This window comes from Pholcus phalangioides, unplaced genomic scaffold (genome assembly GCF_987345545.1).
Source record: "Pholcus phalangioides strain wild (caught in Gottingen) unplaced genomic scaffold, Ppha-v1.0 ptg000015l_1, whole genome shotgun sequence".
Classification (NCBI taxonomy): domain Eukaryota; kingdom Metazoa; phylum Arthropoda; class Arachnida; order Araneae; family Pholcidae; genus Pholcus; species Pholcus phalangioides.
In genome coordinates this window covers 51628156-51647240 of record NW_028301608.1, presented here as the reverse complement: position 1 = coordinate 51647240, position 19085 = coordinate 51628156, and the positions used below count along the sequence as shown (strand labels likewise).

At 38.9% G+C, this 19085-nt stretch overlaps 1 protein-coding gene across 1 annotated transcript in view; it reads right to left on the bottom strand.

Annotated features, from left to right (window-relative positions):
• Positions 1 to 19085, bottom strand: part of LOC149076174 (eukaryotic translation initiation factor 4 gamma 3-like) — a 111727-nt gene that overhangs the window by 56064 nt on the left and 36578 nt on the right. The window contains exons 7-8 of the mRNA XM_089242194.1: positions 16651 to 16869; positions 8510 to 8653 (exon numbers count right to left, since the gene is read on the bottom strand). Coding sequence (XP_089098320.1) covers positions 8510 to 8653; positions 16651 to 16869 — 363 coding nt within the window. The remainder of the gene's footprint in view (positions 1 to 8509; positions 8654 to 16650; positions 16870 to 19085) is intronic.

Sequence of the window (19085 nt, the reverse complement as noted above, 5' to 3'; positions counted from 1 at the left end):
TTCTTGGCGTAACCTCTATTTCACTTCCATATTCAAATCCTGGCACATTAACTGTAATCACTTTCTGAGTACGCGCGGGCACCCAAATTTTATTAGGCATTACTAAATTTACACATACATTTTCTGCCTGCGACACTGTAGCACACCCTGAATTCAATAGTTTTATTTCTGTAAACTTATTCTTTAACATGCCCCTTTTGACATCAAAAACAAAATCTCCCTTTTGGAGAAAATCATAACCTAAAATCATCTTATAATCCCTACTCAGCTCATACTCGGAGACATATACTTTATGATTCACTTTGAATTCTCCCAAATTTATAGGTATGCTATAACACGCTTCGTGTGGTAACGTCTGGCCAGTTACACCACGAATTTCAATATTTTGATTTCTTAATTGACGACACTTCACAGTACACATTATATTGTTCATAATACTAGAATCAATTACACTAATACAAGCACCAGAATCAATAAGAGCACAAAATTCTATATCTCCGACTTTCACCGTCACAATCGGTAGAGGAAAACCCCTAACCTGATTTTGTTGAATCCTATATACAATGTTTTCTTTTCTATTTACATGTCTTCCCCTACCCCATGACCGTCACTTCCGAGGTCGGAAAACCTGCTGTTTACAAAACCCTGTCTCTCCCCTAGTGCCCCAGTTATTGGAAGAAACCTGTCCCCTACGAAAATCCTGCTGCTGACGGGGATTCCCTCTGCGAAAACAATTTCGCAATAGGTGGGTGGTTGACCCACATCCAAAACACGCGAGATTCCCTCTCGGCTGGAAACCTCGACCCGAAAATCGCGGAGGCACCTCAAACCTCTGCATATTACGTTGAGCTGGAAGTGGGGTAGTAGACATTTGTGGTGGGACCCCTCTTCCCCTACGAGCAAGGACATTTCCTTCTTTTACTTCTCGTAATTCTTGAGCCAATTTTTCCATTGATGTACGCTGGAGCATACTTTCTTTCGCTACTTCCGCTAACATAGACTGCAATGTGTTCAATTCAAAAGAATTGCCCGTTGCTTGCCTCTCTATGGTATTTACTGTACCATAGTTACGACTAATTCCCTCATTTCCCTCTACAAGGGCAGCAAATTTAATTGCGGTGGCCAAATCTTGGGGGTCATGGTTTAATACATGTTTTTGTATTTTAGGGTTCAGCCCCGCTAAAAATTGTGACAATTTAGTACGATCTGCCAATCGTTCAACATCTGGACTATTGAAATTTGCTCCTTGCAGGAAACCGAAAGCAGCATTTTTTACACGCGAGGCAAATTCCTTGACCGATTCATTCGGTTTTTGTCTACATCCCGTAAAGTTCTGGAGATGGTAAGTTAAAGGAAATTCATTCTTGAAATGTCTCAAAAATTCTGTCTTGAATCTCTCATAATTTCTTTCCTCTCTTAGTTCCGGACTGTTTGCCAGAAATTCAGCGGCTCTTCCCTTCAATTTTGCTTTAAGCACAATCAACTTTTCTGTATCTGCCCATTCCGCAATTCTACCAATTTCCTCTATAGATTGGAGGAAATATTCCGCCGGATAAGACGGCTCTGAACCGGAGAAACTATTAAGGAGGCCTAAATAACCCGCAATTGTATTTATTTTGACAGCTGCTCTGTCACCGGATGATTCTACTTCATTACTGTGGCTCATTTTGTTTAGTGTTTAATTGAGTGCAAGTACCAGATTCAATTAATTAACTTATTTGAAAACAAAATTATAAACATTTAAAAATTATTTTCAGTCTCCAAAATCATTTATATGTAACGTTACTGTCACGGCACCATTGTTGGCTCTCCCCGTATGCTTGGTAGCCCATCGCGTTGTGTAACTTCCTACTGAGATTGAGGTCTCCTTCTATAGTGAAGAGCAACCCCAAATCCCCGTATTAACCCAGGGTTAAACATATTCTAAACTAATTAGAAGTTATTGAGAGACTTGAAAATAATTACGTATACTCCCATTTAAATTTACATTGAATTTATTTACATTATTATAATGAGTCATTACAGATTACACAGGTACATGCACATTAACAATTAACTTTTTCAGTGATGTGGAGGAACATATTCTAAAAACATGACAATACATATTGAGCACCACTTACCCCATCAAAGATCCTAGACCACAATTTCTTCGACGTCATCCTTCTGTCCTAAGATTCCTATCCCTCTGATCTAACTACCAAAAACTCTCTCTTCTCCTCTGCTTGCGGAATGCCCCCTATCCCTCTGTTAAAATCTCTTTATATTTTGATTGATAATTTCAACTCCACCTTTTTGCGCTATTTCAAGACTTTCCATTCGCCCATCTTGAAATTCTCTTTTCCCGTCTGAACCACTTTTTAGTATTAAACATAATTTCATTGGCCCATCTCCTTCTTTGGGAAAATCTCACATTCCCATAACCTTTGACCCTACCATTTAATTTAGATCCGCTCCACGTCCATAGAAACCGTCTAGACGCACATTCCTTCGTAAATCAATGCATTTGACCAGCGACAAAGATTAGCCTTATCTTATTTTTCATAAGATTTCCAGTGCCACGGTCTTCAGCTTGACACGAATATTATTTTACCCACCTAACGTTCTCAACTAGGGTCCCGTTTTATTACATTTCCTTTATTATCTTCGACTACATACAACTGCATTCCAAAATATAGCTTTTCCCATAAATTCAACAGTCTTCTCCTAGGATTAAACTTTCCCATCACATGCGATTCCCTATTACCCAAAATTTTGCCTCCTGACCTACATTCTTATACTATAGTAGGTTTCTTTTACCTTCACTGTAACTTCTTACTTTTCTTTCTTTTCTGCTCGTTTTCCCCATGAAAAACTACTACCATTATATAATATCTATAAACTATTTCGATTTTCCCTAACTACCATCAATTAACTCATCTCGTTAAGATTAACTATCTTTAATTAACTCATCAAGTTAACATCTATATATACAAAATTGATTTTCTCTGTATGTGTGTCTGTGTGTATATTCTCTATACAAATACACAATTTTAGATCGATCGTCACTAAATTTTGCATATATACCAAATGGGACCCGACTTGAACGATAGACTACTTTAAAATTTCGTCAAAGCAGAGCAAATGCCCCAAATGGGCAAAAAAGGTGTCTGGCAACAATGGTTTTTGTGCCTCAACAAACACTTTCGGAACGTTTACTTTGGTTACAGTGGTTCTCTAGCAATGCGTTTCAGACGTGTATATAAATTTGCAATGTGGTTTGTCATTTCTCTAATCCTGTTAGTATATGTATAATAATTTATGCCTTTATTAGGTTTGCCACTTTTTCAATAGTCGCCAGAATCAACATCAACATCACTTTGAGGGCCAGGCAAAGGATGATCTCCATAGAAATCAATGTTAAAATTACCGATTTCCCTGTTTAAATGCAGAAATTTAGTGAGGGTTCCTGCCACATCAATAATTTTAAAAATTGTATTGAATTCTCGATTTTTGAAATATTGAGCTCGTTTAGAGATACGAAGCCCAGAAAATTAGATATGAAGTAATTTGCCGGACCTACTTTTGAGTTGGATATGCATGCAATAACATTGATGTCAACTTTTTATTTATATCTTCTCAAGCGTGAAAATTAATGTCTCCATATTGTCTTTTAATATCAACTGCATAAATTCATGTGGATTAGGATATTTTAAAATTAATTATGGGCCCGTAAAAATTACCTCGAAAAAATTCCACAGCTTTAATTAAGAATTTCTTGAAGTAGAAACAGACAGATGGATAACTTGAAGTTCAGGTGGGGGGGGGGGGGGCGGAAATCGAAATAAATAGCGCCCCTTAAAAAAAGAGAAAAAAAAATTCATTTCTACGTTTCTTTAAATCTAGATTTGTTTCTTTCATGAGTCGCGCAGGAAGCCGCCATATTGGTTAATTTAGACATGGCTTGTATGTCCCTCAAGGAAAGAGGGAGATATCACGTGATCTAAAAAACCTCATCGAAGAAAACCCGGGCAGCGCCGGGTTTTATAGATAGTATATATGTTACGGTAAAAGCCCGAAGAGTGGTAAAACCTAGGTTTTACCAAGTCGAGTTGGTAAAAGCTGACATTTAGTAACTTTCATGAAAATTAGTAAAAAAGCGAATTTTTTAATTTTCATAAATTTCAAAGCTTGTCATTTATCAATCACAACGATCCTGATGCTACCTTTTACCGTAACATATATATAAAATTGATTTTCTATCTATGTGTGTATGTTCTCTATATAAATCTACAATTTTAGATCTATCGTCGCTAAATTTTGCATATATACCAAATGGGATCAAACTTGAACGACAGGCTACTTTAAAATTTTGTCAGAGCAGGGAAAATAACCAAAATGGGTGAAAAACTGCCGAACAACAGTGATTTTTGGGCCTCAACAATCACTTTCGGAATGTTTATTTTAGTTACCGTGGTTCCCTAGCAATGCGTTTCAGACGTGTATATGTCTTTACAATGGTTTGTCACTCCTTTAACGCTGCCAATATATATTTATAATAGTTTATGCCTTTATAATGGTTTGCCACTTTTTCAATCCTCCCAGTAATGAGGCTTTTTGAATAAACATCATAATCATCAGCGGCATCACTTTGAGGGTCAGGCAAAGGATGATCCCCCATAGAAATCAGTGTTAAAATTGCCGATTCTACGGTAGAAATATGGACATTTAGTGGGGGTTTTCGCCACATCAATAATTTAAAAAATTGTATTGAATTCTAGATTTTTGAAATATTGAGTTCGCTTAGAGATATACGAAGCCCAGAAAATCAAATATTGACGTAATTAGCCGGACCTACTTTTGAGTTGGACATCCATGCAATAACATTGATTTCAACTTTTTATTTATATCCTCTCAAGCATGAAAATTAATGTCTTCGTATAATCTTTTAATATTCACTGCATAAATTCATATAGTTTAGGATATTTCAAAATTAATTAAGGGCCCGTAAAGTACATCGAAGAAATTCCAGAGCTTTAATTAAGAATTTTTGAACGTCCAAGCTCCGGTGTGGTGGTGCCCCGTTCTGTTAGAAAATGAAGTCATCACATCTATGAATGAATCGGTTTCTAACTGTGGGAAAAGCCAATATTGACAAACACTGAAGTGGCGGCCGAAGGAAGAGCGGTAGTGCTACGTGTCGGCAACTGCGTAAAACTCGAGATTTTTCTCTTACTACCTATACTCTATTTCTCTTCTACCTTCGATCAAAACTGATTAAAAGATAAATGGTTATGATTTTTTTAAATCGGATGATTCTTTTAGAAACGCCCTGTATACTCATTTTTACGTTTCTTTAAATCTAGATTTGTTTCTTTTATGAGTCGCGCAGAAAGGTGCCATATTGGTTAACTTCGACACAGTTTGTATGTGCCTCAAAGAAAGAAGGGAGATATCACGTGATCCAAAAAGCCTCATTGAAGAAAACCCAACTGCTTTGTTATAGCTAGTCCTAAATAAAAAGATGATCTATTTTCATCTTGAATATCCCAAGATATAGCGTAGAACAATTTCGTTATGAAAAAGGGCCGCAGGCTTGGCGCACAGACCAGGAGCAATATTGATATCACGGGGTACCATTGAATTTGTCTTAACGAGATTCACCCACCGAAAAACGTTCACAGGTTTAGTATATTTCCTTATGCACCGAACGTTCAAAGCATTTGTCAGCGCTCTCACTCAAAAAATTAAGAAAAGTAGGACGGGGGGGGGGGGGGGTACCCTCCTTATACAACAATCATAGCAAAATAAAATAAAAAATTCCCCCCCCCCTCCATTTTTTTTTAATTAAAAAAAAACCATAGCACTATTTTAGTATCCTAGTACCCTACGTATAAGATTGGCTCGAGCCAAAGCAAAATGGCAAAATGACGGCATCAAAAGCAATTTTTGGCCAAAACAGTGTACATATACATACTAGCAACCACAGATAATTCTTTTTCTCTCACAATATATATTACATTCTTTTTTGGAGTCTTTCACAGCCCAGTCTGTCAACCCTCTTCGACAATGCACGGAAAATAATGAAGACGTAAGTTTTTTAAGAATGACGCACTTTCGAAAGCACAATGTAAAATTTATAAATTACAAGACCCAATGTAAACAAGACAAAGTGAACCGGATGGTTTTACTACGTTGTGTTAACTAGCTCGTGCTAGTTAAAATAGAAATATAGAATAGAGGGAATATTTAAAATTATTATTTTCAGATATATTTAAATTGATAGTTTGGAGTATTTTAATTTGATTTTTGGATTTAACTATTTAGAACTGTAGGTCTCCAAGCGCCGATAGCAGGCGACAGTAACCGATATACTATATGTACAGCAAACAAATAATTTAACAATAGGAACGTAAATAAGAATGGTTGTCTATGGATGGTAAACATGTTTCTTGAGGGTTTAAAGTAAGCGGCGTCATGTCGATGGAAGAAGCTTTGTCCAAGCGGTGGGAACATAGTCCCAATTAAAAAGAAATACAATCACAGGCCGATGTAAGTAGATGGGGCAATCGCCATTCATTAGGGAATCTTTTAGTTACCGTCACAAAGCATCTGGTCGGTTGTACTTCAGGGGTGCCCTAGGCAAAAGGGATCGTCCGAGGAGTGTTTTCTTGGAGAAAAAGCGGGGAATCGTAGAAAATAAAAGGGACCAACGAATGAATAGACAAATTTCAAGATTGAGAATAGATGACGGCCATGTAAGTAGAAGTAGAATCCCTTTATTTAGGGGGTGCAATTAAAGTATAACAGAGGATCTAAAATGCCGAGTGTTAGTCATGGGAAGCTTCGATGTAGGTTAAAGGTTAGGCCATGGCCGTTGGGGTTCTCGGGGTCCTGAAGGGAGAGTCGCTTGGACAAAGAAATTAGGGATGGATCGGCAGTGGCCAATCTTATGAATAAACCTTCAAGAAACGAATAGAAACTTAGAGATGATGGGTAAAATATCAAATCAAATTAAATGGGTGGAGTTTTCCAAGGGACGGGGGACGTCCGAAATGAAATCTTAAAGGGATGAGAAAATCTGGATACGGGGAATGGGAATTAGTTTTTTTTGGAGTTAGAGAGCAATGGAGTAACGAAACTAGACTGATAAAGAGATGACTTGTGAAGACGAGAGTTGTAATCAGAGGAATCGGTTTCTTGGCTGCGATGAGTGTCTAAGGGGCTAAAGCTAAAGACTGGAGAAGGGTCTCACCTGGTGAGTGATGCATGGATTATATTCTCTCTCCCATATGTGACATATAGTGTAGGTACTAGTAATTAATTGTTTTGGGGGCGAACTGAGATGTAATGGAAAATCACGGGTCATATAATGTTCAGGGCCAAGAGCTTAATTGTTTTGGGGGCCAACCGAAGATTTTGTTAAGTATCCTTGAATGGAATATGTATTAATAATTTTTAATAAGGATGATGATATGGCATGAAAAATACAAGTTGCATTAATTCAATTAACTAGAGTGTAAATAAACTAATTAACTTCCAGCATCTCGTGTATGACTACTTTGTGTAAACTTTGCCTGGGTTATTATACTTTATATATACACAACGCAATTTGAAATCATTGAACGGCATTCGCTTACGTACTTACGAGAACGGCCTCAAACCCGAACGGGCTAACAGTTGTACATCCTTTCTGTAAAGGGATTTGTCAACATTTTAATGTTTAATGGCAGTGTAATCGCTTTTGCCACATGAAGCATTTTCATTTCTAGCTCTCAATATACTGTATAACCACTCAAATATTGTTTGAGCCTCATCATGTGCCAAACATACAGAAGACAATTGAATGCTATTGGGTAGCATCAGCATCACCAAACCTAGAATAGGCCTATGCATCCAACTGCTTTGTTATGCAAACTGTTGTTTCATGTACACAAAATGTGCACCATAATGGTCCACATACAAACTCACCTCCCAAATAACCCAAAAACGATATAATTTCTGCTTTGGCAGAATCAGTAATTGAAATCTGCTACATTTGTATTATTTGACAATATATCGATGATTCCCTATTCAATTAAAATCATTACACGAATTTAATTGATAGGATTTGGTAAAAAAGTAGGACAAAATCTAGAAAGCAAGATATTTTAACCAAAAGGTAGGACAAGTGGGAGCCCTGATTTCGTTACGTAAGTTTTTGGGGAAGCATCTAGTATTGTCAATTGATGTAAAAGACATATTCATATTAAAAGATGTTATTAGATGGCTGAACGTGACGAAAACTGTCTGCTTAAAGTAATAAATTAAAAGGAAAAATTTTCTCTATTACTGTTTGTGGTACAGTAAATTTGAAAGAATTTGGGCCAATCTTGATAACTTATTTCGACAACAAAATGTTATTTTTTATGAAATCCTACGCTGAGCATTTTGCAGTTGAATTATGCTAGGTATGCACAAACACATTTGACTAAGAACTCTGTGGAAGAGACACCAGAAGCAGCATTTAGAAATATCATGTTTTATTACATACCGTCTTACAGAATTCAATCAGTTTTTTTCTTTCAACTCTGTTAAATTCTTCGCTTTTGTCTTGTTCAAACTCTCTTTGACATTTGGAAAGTAACAGCTTCCTAAAGTTAACATAACCTTCTCCTTCAGTCAAAGGAACCTTAACCTAAGAGAAAAAACATTGAAAAGCTTTCAAGCTACAAATTTACAAGACTCTGTTGCATATCATTTTTATATACAGTTGAAATGCGTACATTACAATACTCGATATATAGATGGAAATATATTGCACTATATACAGTATATTGTTGTTATCCGTGACGTCAGGACTATATTTCGTATGTAAATTATATATGTTATTGCGCATGTCTCGATCATATTGTATAAATGCGAAAAGCTATTGATGTGTCGACACATTCCATCGGCTAGACCGATCAGTCTATACTATGTAGTTTTAGCTTAACAATTGTTTATGTTGTATTAAATCCTTCGTTACTTGCAAGTTTTGTTTCGTTCATCACGATTTCACTTAAATTATAAAAATATGGGATGGAACAGCTTCCTAAAATTAACGCAATCTTTTCCTTCAGTCAAAGATGTCTTTATCTAAAAGAAAATGTTTACTTAAAATCTGTAAATACACAATGATTTTTACCATGTCTTTTCTATATATATCTTCTGCAAAACGTGTGTACAAAGGTTTTTACAGCTGGCTGATGCGAAAATATATTTTGGAAAGAGAGCAAATTCAATTGTCCCTGTGGGGAATCGAACCCACGTCCTTTCACTTTCCGGGTGAACGCCCTAGACCACTAAACTGGTCACGCAAACTGAATGGGACCGCAGATGGTCGGACAATTCAGGCCAAAGCTCACAATTGCTGACAATGCCAAAAGATTACGACTTATCCAAGGATGATGTGTCGCTGTGATTATGTGGATGATAAGTCGCAATCTGGTGGCATTGTCAAAAATTGTGAGCTTTGGCCCGAGTTAGGTCCAACCGCCCTGTGCACACGAGCTCCAAAGAAAGATTGAGATATTCGTTGTCTCTGTAGTCTAGGGCGTTCACCCGGAAAGTGAAAGGACATGAGTTCGATTCCCCACAGGGACAGTTGAATTTTCTCTCCTTCCAAAATATTTATTTATTTATTCAATATTGATTGGCCGAGGCCTTACAAGAGGACGCGGAATTCATATATGGCGAAAGTAACGATTGATGGTACAAGAGAATTCGGAAATCATGGTGCAATCTACAATACTTGATGGTAGGTTGTTCCAGTCGATAATAGTTTTTGGGAAAAAACTAAATTTGTGACAATCTGAAGAGGCAAAGATGGGCTGTAATTTTTGGGAATGATTGAGTCTAACAGAGAAATGAGAAGGCTTGATTAGAATATTGGAAGTGTCAATATTAAAAACCCATGGAGGATTTTGTAAAGAAAAGTTAAACGAGAGATAAGTCGAAGAGAGGAGAGCGGTTGGATATTGAGTTGGCGCTTGAGTTCCGTTATGGAGACAGACAGACAGACCAACAGTTAAAAGTGAAAAGAGTGGACTTATTTTGGATAGGTTCTAATTTGTCGATGTTGGTTTGGGTGTAGGGGTCTCAGGCTTCAGAGGCATAGGAGAGGGCAAGAAGAATATATTTCTGGTAGCACAAGCGACGGACATGACGGGTGGAGTATTTCAGATTACGGCGAAGGAAAAAGATTTTTTGGAGACATTTATTAAAGATATAATCAACGTGAAGGTTCCAGCGGAGATCGGAAGAGATTATAATGCCTAGGTATTTATAATGGGAAACCTCAGAGATCAAAGAGTTGTTTATTGAATAAGGACAAACCTTCCAAGATGCTCACACGTGTTATCCAAGGCACAGCATGCGCACTTGCCCGCAACTAGTTGTGCAGTGATCAAACGATGTCAAAATTGTGAGCGAGTTTGGAAGAGTTTCATATGGTCTCCGCGCACAACCCCGTCAATTCATAATGAAGCAGAATCTTACTGTTCCGGGAACTACAAAAAATTTTCGAATGTACAAGAGACGGTTTCCCGTGCGGATGCTCCACTAGCACACCATGCAATGGAGCGGCCGAATATTGCCAAGAAATGACATGTAAAAGCCCGGCGACGTGTTTTTGTGAAATCAAACACGGCAAATCCACTATTTTTCACATAGATGGATTCAACGTTATCGAAGATCCGCGTATAATTTCTTTAACATTTTGTGATCAACGCGTAGATCATGATAGTGTGCACAAGCGTCATCGTCGCGCTTTATTAGATCAAGAAGAAGCCATTTTTAATCATAACGGACAATTTATTGAATTTCATGACCCTGTAGTCAGAGTTTCTACATCGGGTGTTTTAATAGTAAGGAAGGAAGGACTAGAAGAAATTGTTCATTTCAATAATTCCGTTAAGCAAGCAGTGGTGCCCGAGAATTTCCTCAGATTTCCGGGACTCCTTCAATTTATATTCATGGCTGAACAGGGCGGATTAACGATGAGAGAAGAATTACGTATCGATGGTAGAACCATTTGCAGGAAATTACCATGTCTTTTCTGTGTAGCTGCCTTTGAACATTTACGATGTTTGCCATCGACCATACAATATACTGTGTATGCATTGTGTGTACTAATGACTTCTATTATGGTCATATATCTCAAAACAGCATTGACGACTGTTTTCATAGTTATCAAATCGGTTCTCAGCGTGGTGTACCACACCCATCGCATAATTAGAGGTACAGCGAGATTAACAATGATTGGAGGGGTCCATGTCGGTCGCCGGTTGCGTCACCCCGTTGATCAAACGCAACAATTTTTAAACGGGATTGGAATGCCTAACCAAACCGCGACCCTGTTGGTGCTGTTCGCTTTATTATCGGTAGTATGCTCGCTAGACATCACATGGAATAACCACTTAATAGTTACTACAACGATTACCGAATGTGAAAATGTGCATGACAAAGACACTTGTAAACTTACCACACACCCCACGATTACCCTCGAGAATTCACCCAGTGTTTGTGGTTCCAAGATGAAAACAAAAACAATATATTTTCTCTAAGTATAAAATTGAACAAGGTCAGGTGTAATTGGAATACCCAGAGACAATACTTCACGTTTCCTACCGAACTGAAAACCGTCGCCCAAGTAGCTTGTCCGCAAAACGCTATGTGTGGATGGGGTGAGCATTGTGTTCCAGCTAAAAGTTTTGTTGCGGAAACGACTGAGTCTAAACAATACCCAGGAATAAATAGATATATAGCGATGGATTCGGGTTCCTCGACATGCACAATCATTGACTCCCAAGGTTGTTTGTTTTATAGAGCCTTCCTAGTCCCTGATCATTTAAGGACTTATGAAGTACGGGCCGTCACGGGATACTCGTGTTTTTATGATTTGGAAATTACAGAGAGCATGAACGCGTCATCTCAAGCGACGGTCACCAATCATGCCATGTCCACGACAAAAGGCGTTAAAATTCATATTCTTGGCGCGTACGACCAACCAACCAGTTAATGCAAAATTCACTCATAATGCGAGTAGGAAAACAAAAGGAGGCGTATACCTAACATGCAGCTCCAGCAGGAGTACCTCAAGGCAACGCTATTGGACAAATCCAAGCTAACAGTTCGCTAACGAACTCTTTCATCTTCGATGAGAACAGTATATAGTGTAGCGCTTATGAAGAAGTGCTACATTGTCACATGGTGACGTCAGCTCTCCACAGAATGATCGAGAATAAAGTCTCAACATTACCACGCACCATCGGATACCACTATTTTTATATCGACGAAAATGAACAGCTAATGTCTGAATTGTTGTTCAGCAAACCTGTCAATGTGCATCTGTCATTCGAAGATTACCACATCGTGATGGAACGGCGTACATTGTGCCCGAAATTCCATACGGAATAAATTACAGCAGAAGGTTGTTACTCGTGCAACCTTTTAGCACGATTGACCTTTGTCGCCTATAGTTCGTGTGCTGAAGGTATAGTGTCAGTGAGTTTTCAACGCATCACGGTGGCGACAACTACTCTACATTTGGAAACTACACCAGAGAAACAAATAGTGGAATTTAAAGCAGAAACCAGGTGCATATCCGATAAACTGTGTTTATGTGGAAGGACAGTTCATACATGTCAACCCCTAACTTTCTGTTTGGACAATCCCAATCTTGAAATTCTCCACCCGAACTTATCAACTTTGGACTTTTATGCGAACCATGTATCGCCGAGTCATTGGTTTGCACCATGGACAAACTTTACTGCATCTTTTATATCGCAAGGGATGCTATTTCTATTACCCATTATGTTAACTATCTTCCTATTTGTATTCACTTGTTCCACTATGTTATCATTTTGTAAACGATGATATGGTTATGTTATATGGTTAACTCATGAAAACAAACATGTGCTATATCTTATATCTATATATTTCAGGAGAATGCAGATATTTTCACCAAATGATTTTTCAGATGATGAAAAAAAAAATGTCTATATGTCCCTATAATCTAAATGTCTATATGCGCCATGTTGACACACGAGCCCAACCCGGGTACTGCACGGGGACCTCATTTGAATAGGGGTCTCCACGATAAGATCTGACACAATGATTTACTACAATAAATATGTGAATCAAGAGGTGATGCCTAAGCCCTTTTTCATTTTGCCAATGGGACTACGATGCTTTTGAGACGGCAGCCTCATTATCATCACGGATTCAGCAAAATAATCTTATAATTATTAAGGGTTCCGCAAATATGTTAATATGTTTCTAAATTATGTTAGAAACCCCTGTAATACATCATCCAAGTGTTCGCTAATACGCATCTAGATGCGAGCGTGATTCACGCACAAAAATTTAATATGAAAGGATGGACTTTGAAATTATGTATTTCAAAGCCGAACCAGCCAGGTGTTAGAAGTTAAGAGTCCCAAAGAATATGGATCATGAAAGAAACCTATAAATTTGGTGAATAGCACGTAAGGAATACAGAATCGAAGAAGTAGTATAAAAAGTAGCGATAAACAGATCTATAAATATGGGAACTAAAATGAATCGTATAAAGGGTGCAGTACATTATGAAAGAAATCGGTGTAAGTGTATAAGAAGAATATGGTAATAAAATTCAGCGGCCGCGCTCATATTTCAATGATATTTGCAGCTGGTCAGAATTTTGTATACACGAAAAAGCGTGATAAAGTTCGGGGTTAGAGCAGATAGTATTAGATGAAAGGAGATTTGCGAATTCCGGGAATAGTTTACCGCAGGAACGCCAACCGAACCAAAGGGATAGCAGTAGCCAATGAAACGCATGTCCATAGGAAAATGTTAGCCAATAATGTAAAGTGAAGTTTGGTAAAGAAAATTTAGGAAAGAAAATCGGAATTAGCGAATGAGATGAAGTTTATGGAATATAGGTAGGAGTAGGCGGATAGCCAAAGAAAAATATATATATGGAGTTGGAGAGCTGAAAAGGGTTATAAACAGAGAGTGAGATAGAGATAGAGAGAGAGAGAGTGAGCTCGGGAAATATTAGGATTCGCGAGAAAGGTCCAAGATGTGCGTAAAGAGCTTAAACGAAATAGAAAGGTTGATCTTCACCGGATTTGGGGTAAGTCACACTTCCGACTTTACGAACCATTTATCACTCTCCATGTAAATTGAAAATATGTAATGCACCAGGTGTTAGAAGTTAAGAGTCCCCCTATCCTAACTTCTATTTGTAAATCGTATATTTATGCCCCTATTTAGAGTAGCCTAATTATTAACGATTAATTAACTATTTTATCTTCGTTTCCTTGGACTTGTCATTCACACGGGCCTGTGGTTATTGGTAAGTTTATGAATTAATTCGATCATGGCAGTTGGGATGTTTACATTAGTGGGATGATTAGATTCAATGTTGCAGTAGGGTAACCACCCACCGTCGCCACAGTGGTGGTCGGCTGAAGTTGGTTTTCTGTGGTTCCCAACTTCGAGGCGCAAATGCGAGCCGATTTCCCCGTTAAAAAGTCTCGCCACAGAGAGCAACAGACCTACAAACAGTACAAATATTCAGTCACGACACATCACTCACTTCACTTCTGAGATATAGATGGCAGCACTGAAAAATCATACACAACACTAGATACGCACTCAGACTATTAGGTACACACAATTACACTTCTGGCACAACTCACTAGGTAGAAAATTGCCTATGGCGATAGACCTGAGTTGTGCTCGATTAAAAATAAAAAAAAAGTAGGGTAACCAAGACCTTTTGTAAGTTGGTGAAATGAAATAATGAAACAATATTGAAAGCACCGCCCGTTAACAATACATGACTAATGTACTGAAACAAAACCAAACGAATTTCCAGGAGGAATTTCAGCGTGTTTATCATCACTGAAAGATGAATCAAAATCACGATTAATCTTTTACTGGTCGAATTCATATTTTGATTGTTTGATATACACTGCTGGCCACCCAAATTGCAACACCAAGAAAGACAAGAGATATCGCAACAATATTTATTTTGTAGATAACATGTTAACCAAGCATCAAATGATTAAATTTATAGACTTCTGTGAAGTGTGGTTCCTGCCAAAATCAGTAGCCAGAGTAGCCGCCATTGTTGGAGATCACCGCTGCCACACGCCTCGGCATTGATTCAAAGAGACTTTGGATGTGTTCTTGGGGTACAGCAGACCAAGCAGCTTCCACGCGTTGCCAAAGTTGATCTGGTGTGGCAGCTGGGGATGTAATCTGGGTCAATCGTTGAGCAACCATGGACCACATGTTTTCTATCGGCGAAAGATCCGGAGAGCGAGCTGGCCAGGGAAGCAATTCAATCTGGCGATTGACGAAGAGCCTTTGGACAATGCGTGCCACGTGTGGTCGCGCATTATCATGTTGAAATATGGCTGTGGGCAAGCCCTGAAGGTAAGGAAGGACAACTGGCTCCAACACCTCGGAGATGTAGCACTGGCTTTTTAAAGTACCGGCAATGCGTACTAGAGGAGTGCGAGAGTGATATCCAATACCGCCTCATACCATAATACCCGGTGCAGGACCAGTGTGGCGGTGCATAACGCAGCTGTTCAGCATCCTCTCTCCACGGTGTCTCCAGACTCGAAGCCGACCATCGTGGTGTTGCAGACAGAAGCGTGGCTCGTCAGTAAAGACAATTTCATTCCATTGTGCCGTCCACATCCTTCTTTCATCGCACCATTGGCGGCGGAGACGTCTGTGGTTCTGCGTCAAGGGTAGACGAAGCAATGGACGTCTTGCGGACAGACCACTCTGCTGTAAACGGCGTCGAATGGTACGCGCAGACACTGGATGATGCGGTACAGACTGAATGTGCTGTGCTATGGTTCGTGATGTGGCTGAGCGATCCGTCACTGCCATACGCACAATACGCCTGTTATCACGTGAAGTGGTGCACTGAGGTGGATGCGATCGAACACGTCGGTCCGTCGTACCCTCCTGCATCCAACGATCACATATCCGCATTACAGTTGTTTGGTTTCGTCCAACACGACTACCGATTTCCCTGAAAGATAATCCACAATCTCGGTAGGCCACTATCCTTCCTCTGTCGAACTCGGATACTCGATCAAAAGATGATCGCTGTTTTCTACGAGGCATAATTGATCGTTTTTTTGAAAAAACCACAAGAAAAACACAATTGCCGTACTTCAAATCGTCGAAATCTCCAAGCCTTAAATAGCGCTTTGAAGTGGCGCCACAGGCGCGCGTGATGTGCGTCTGCGCTGAAATTCTAATCATTTGCATATCTCACTGCAATGCATGTTGTAAATTTCATATTATTTGCATGCTTTCTTCAGGGTGTTGCATTTACGGTGGCCAGCAGTGTGTGTGTATATATATATATATATATATCTTCTCGATTTACCCCAACATGTTTATCATATAAACGTGTCAATTGTGGTAGAACTTACTACCTCCGAGAGTAAGCTATTCCATTTATTAACAACCCTATTAGAGAAAAGTTCCCTGAGACACCATAACCTACAATTGTCCCATACCAATCGACACTGGTGTCCCCTTGTAAAAGCAATAGATTAACGATTAATCGATTAAGTGCATTATAACGAAAAAGTTCATCAGAGACTTCGCATTTATTTAAATAAAATATCTTACCATTGCCAACTGTTTACACATGAGTGCATAAAGAACACTAAAATTCGGTTTTTTTACATCAATACGGGTATCATCTACAGCTTTTTTGTGCACCAAATCAGTAACACCTCTCAGCCTTTCTTCGCTGTTGATATCCAAATCCTTCACTTGCTTGACAAGCGTGTCAAATCTCTGAGGAGTCAGTTTATTCAGAATTCCCCGAACCTTTTTGTAAAGTTCCTGAAAAATCGAAATGAAAAATTACATGAGAAAAAAAAAACAACATACGAATTAATACAAACTGTATAATTTATTTGAGCTGAAATTTTAAAATTGCCAGCCATGTATTGTATCATATCACCAGCGCCGTCTTAATGCATGGGCTCGCCCCGGGGGCTTCAGGAGAAGAGAGGCCTCGCAAAAATGAGATCCGGTTGAAATTTTCTAGGATTTACCAGGTAAGGCCTCTGAAAAACCACTTGGCCCGGGGGCCCATGATACTTTTAAGACATCCTGCATATCACCATAGGGGCTCACGTCAAGGGCGTAGCGAGGGGGGGGGACTTGAGGGTCTGGTCCCTCCCCCCCCCGAAATGTGAGAAAATGACCGAAAAATTGAAAAAAGATGGCCAAATCTATTGTTCTATCACTTTGGTCCTCCCCCCCGAACGAAATTTCTGGCTACGCGCCTGGCTCACGTGTTTCATTAACACTAAGTGGTCCCCGGGAGAGGATCCGGTCACGTCACGAGATTTGTTTTCTTATATTTCTTATTTACGCATAATGTCACTTTTCATTGTGTTGATATATATAAATACTAGGGGGGCAAAGCCCCCCCCGACACCTACGGCGTCCAACCCTCTCCCCCAACTCCTCCAATGGAGCTAACTACTTGTCACATCTTTAATTATAAAGCAGAATATTCCTCAGGCACTGCGAATGCCTGCGAAATAGTCATTCAATTGCCAGTTTCCCATTCTGATTTCGATAAGCAATGCACTGCCATCATAAATACAACAGAATACTCGATGCATCGCAATACATACGTGATACGCCACGATAGGCAATACAGCACAATAAGTAATGCACCACTATATGCAATGTACCACCATATCAGCAATACAGCAAATTAAGTAGTGATTCACTATATACGGTGTAAGACAACACGCAAAGCACCATCATCGGCAATAAAGCACAATACTCAATCTACCACCATGTGCAGTTCACCACAATGAGAAATATAGCACAAAACACAATGTACCACCATCGGCAATGCACCACTATATGCAATGCACTAACATCAGCAATACTGCAAAATAAGTAGTGTACCATGGTAGTGTACCATAGTGTACCATCCAAGTAAGGAATGCACCACAATACAAAATACAGCACAATACGCGATGCATCGCAATAGCCAAAGTACCATAATATGTACCACAATACATCGTAAGCACTGCATTACAATAAGCAATACATCACAATATGCAATGTATCACAGTACGCAATAAGCACTGTGTTGCAATAAACAATACAGCACGTGATGCACTACAATACGCAATGCATTACAATCAGTAATGCACCACCATTTTCAGTGCACCACAATAAGCAATACAGTATAGCATGCAATCCACCACAATACGCAAACGCGATGTATCGCATCAAGCAAAGCACAATAATACCCATTGCACCACAGTACAGCACACAATACAGCACAATACGTAATAAGAACTGTATTACAATAAGTGTATTATAATGTATTACAATAGTGCAAAACAGCACGTTATGCACTATAGTACGTAATGCATAACAGTACAAATCAAGAACCAGCACTGCAATCAGCGAAGCATCGCAATAAGCAATTTACCACAATACGCAATACAGACTGCATCGGACTGCATTATAATAAGCAATACAGCATGCGATGCACTAAAATCAGCATTGTATTTGCAGTGGACCACAATAAGTAATACAGCACAATAGCAATACCCACTGCATTAGATTAAGCAATACAGCACACGATGCACTACAATACGCAATGCATTACAATAAGCAATGTAGCACACGATGCACTACAATACGCAATGCATTACAATAAGCAATGTAGCACACGATGCACTACAATACAGTGCACCACAATAAGCAATACAACACAATAGCAATAACCACTGCATTAGATTAAGCAATACACTACAATACGCAATGCATTACAATAAGCAATACAGCACAATACATAATGCACCACAATACGGAATAAGCACTGCATTATAATAAGCAATACAATACGTGATGCGTAACAACACACAATGCACCATATTGCAGTGTACCACAAAACGGAATAAGCACTGGATTATAATAAGCAATACAGCATGCAATGCACTACAATACGTGATGCATAACAACACGCAATGCACCATATTGCAGTGTACCACAAAACGGAATAAGCACTGGATTATAAT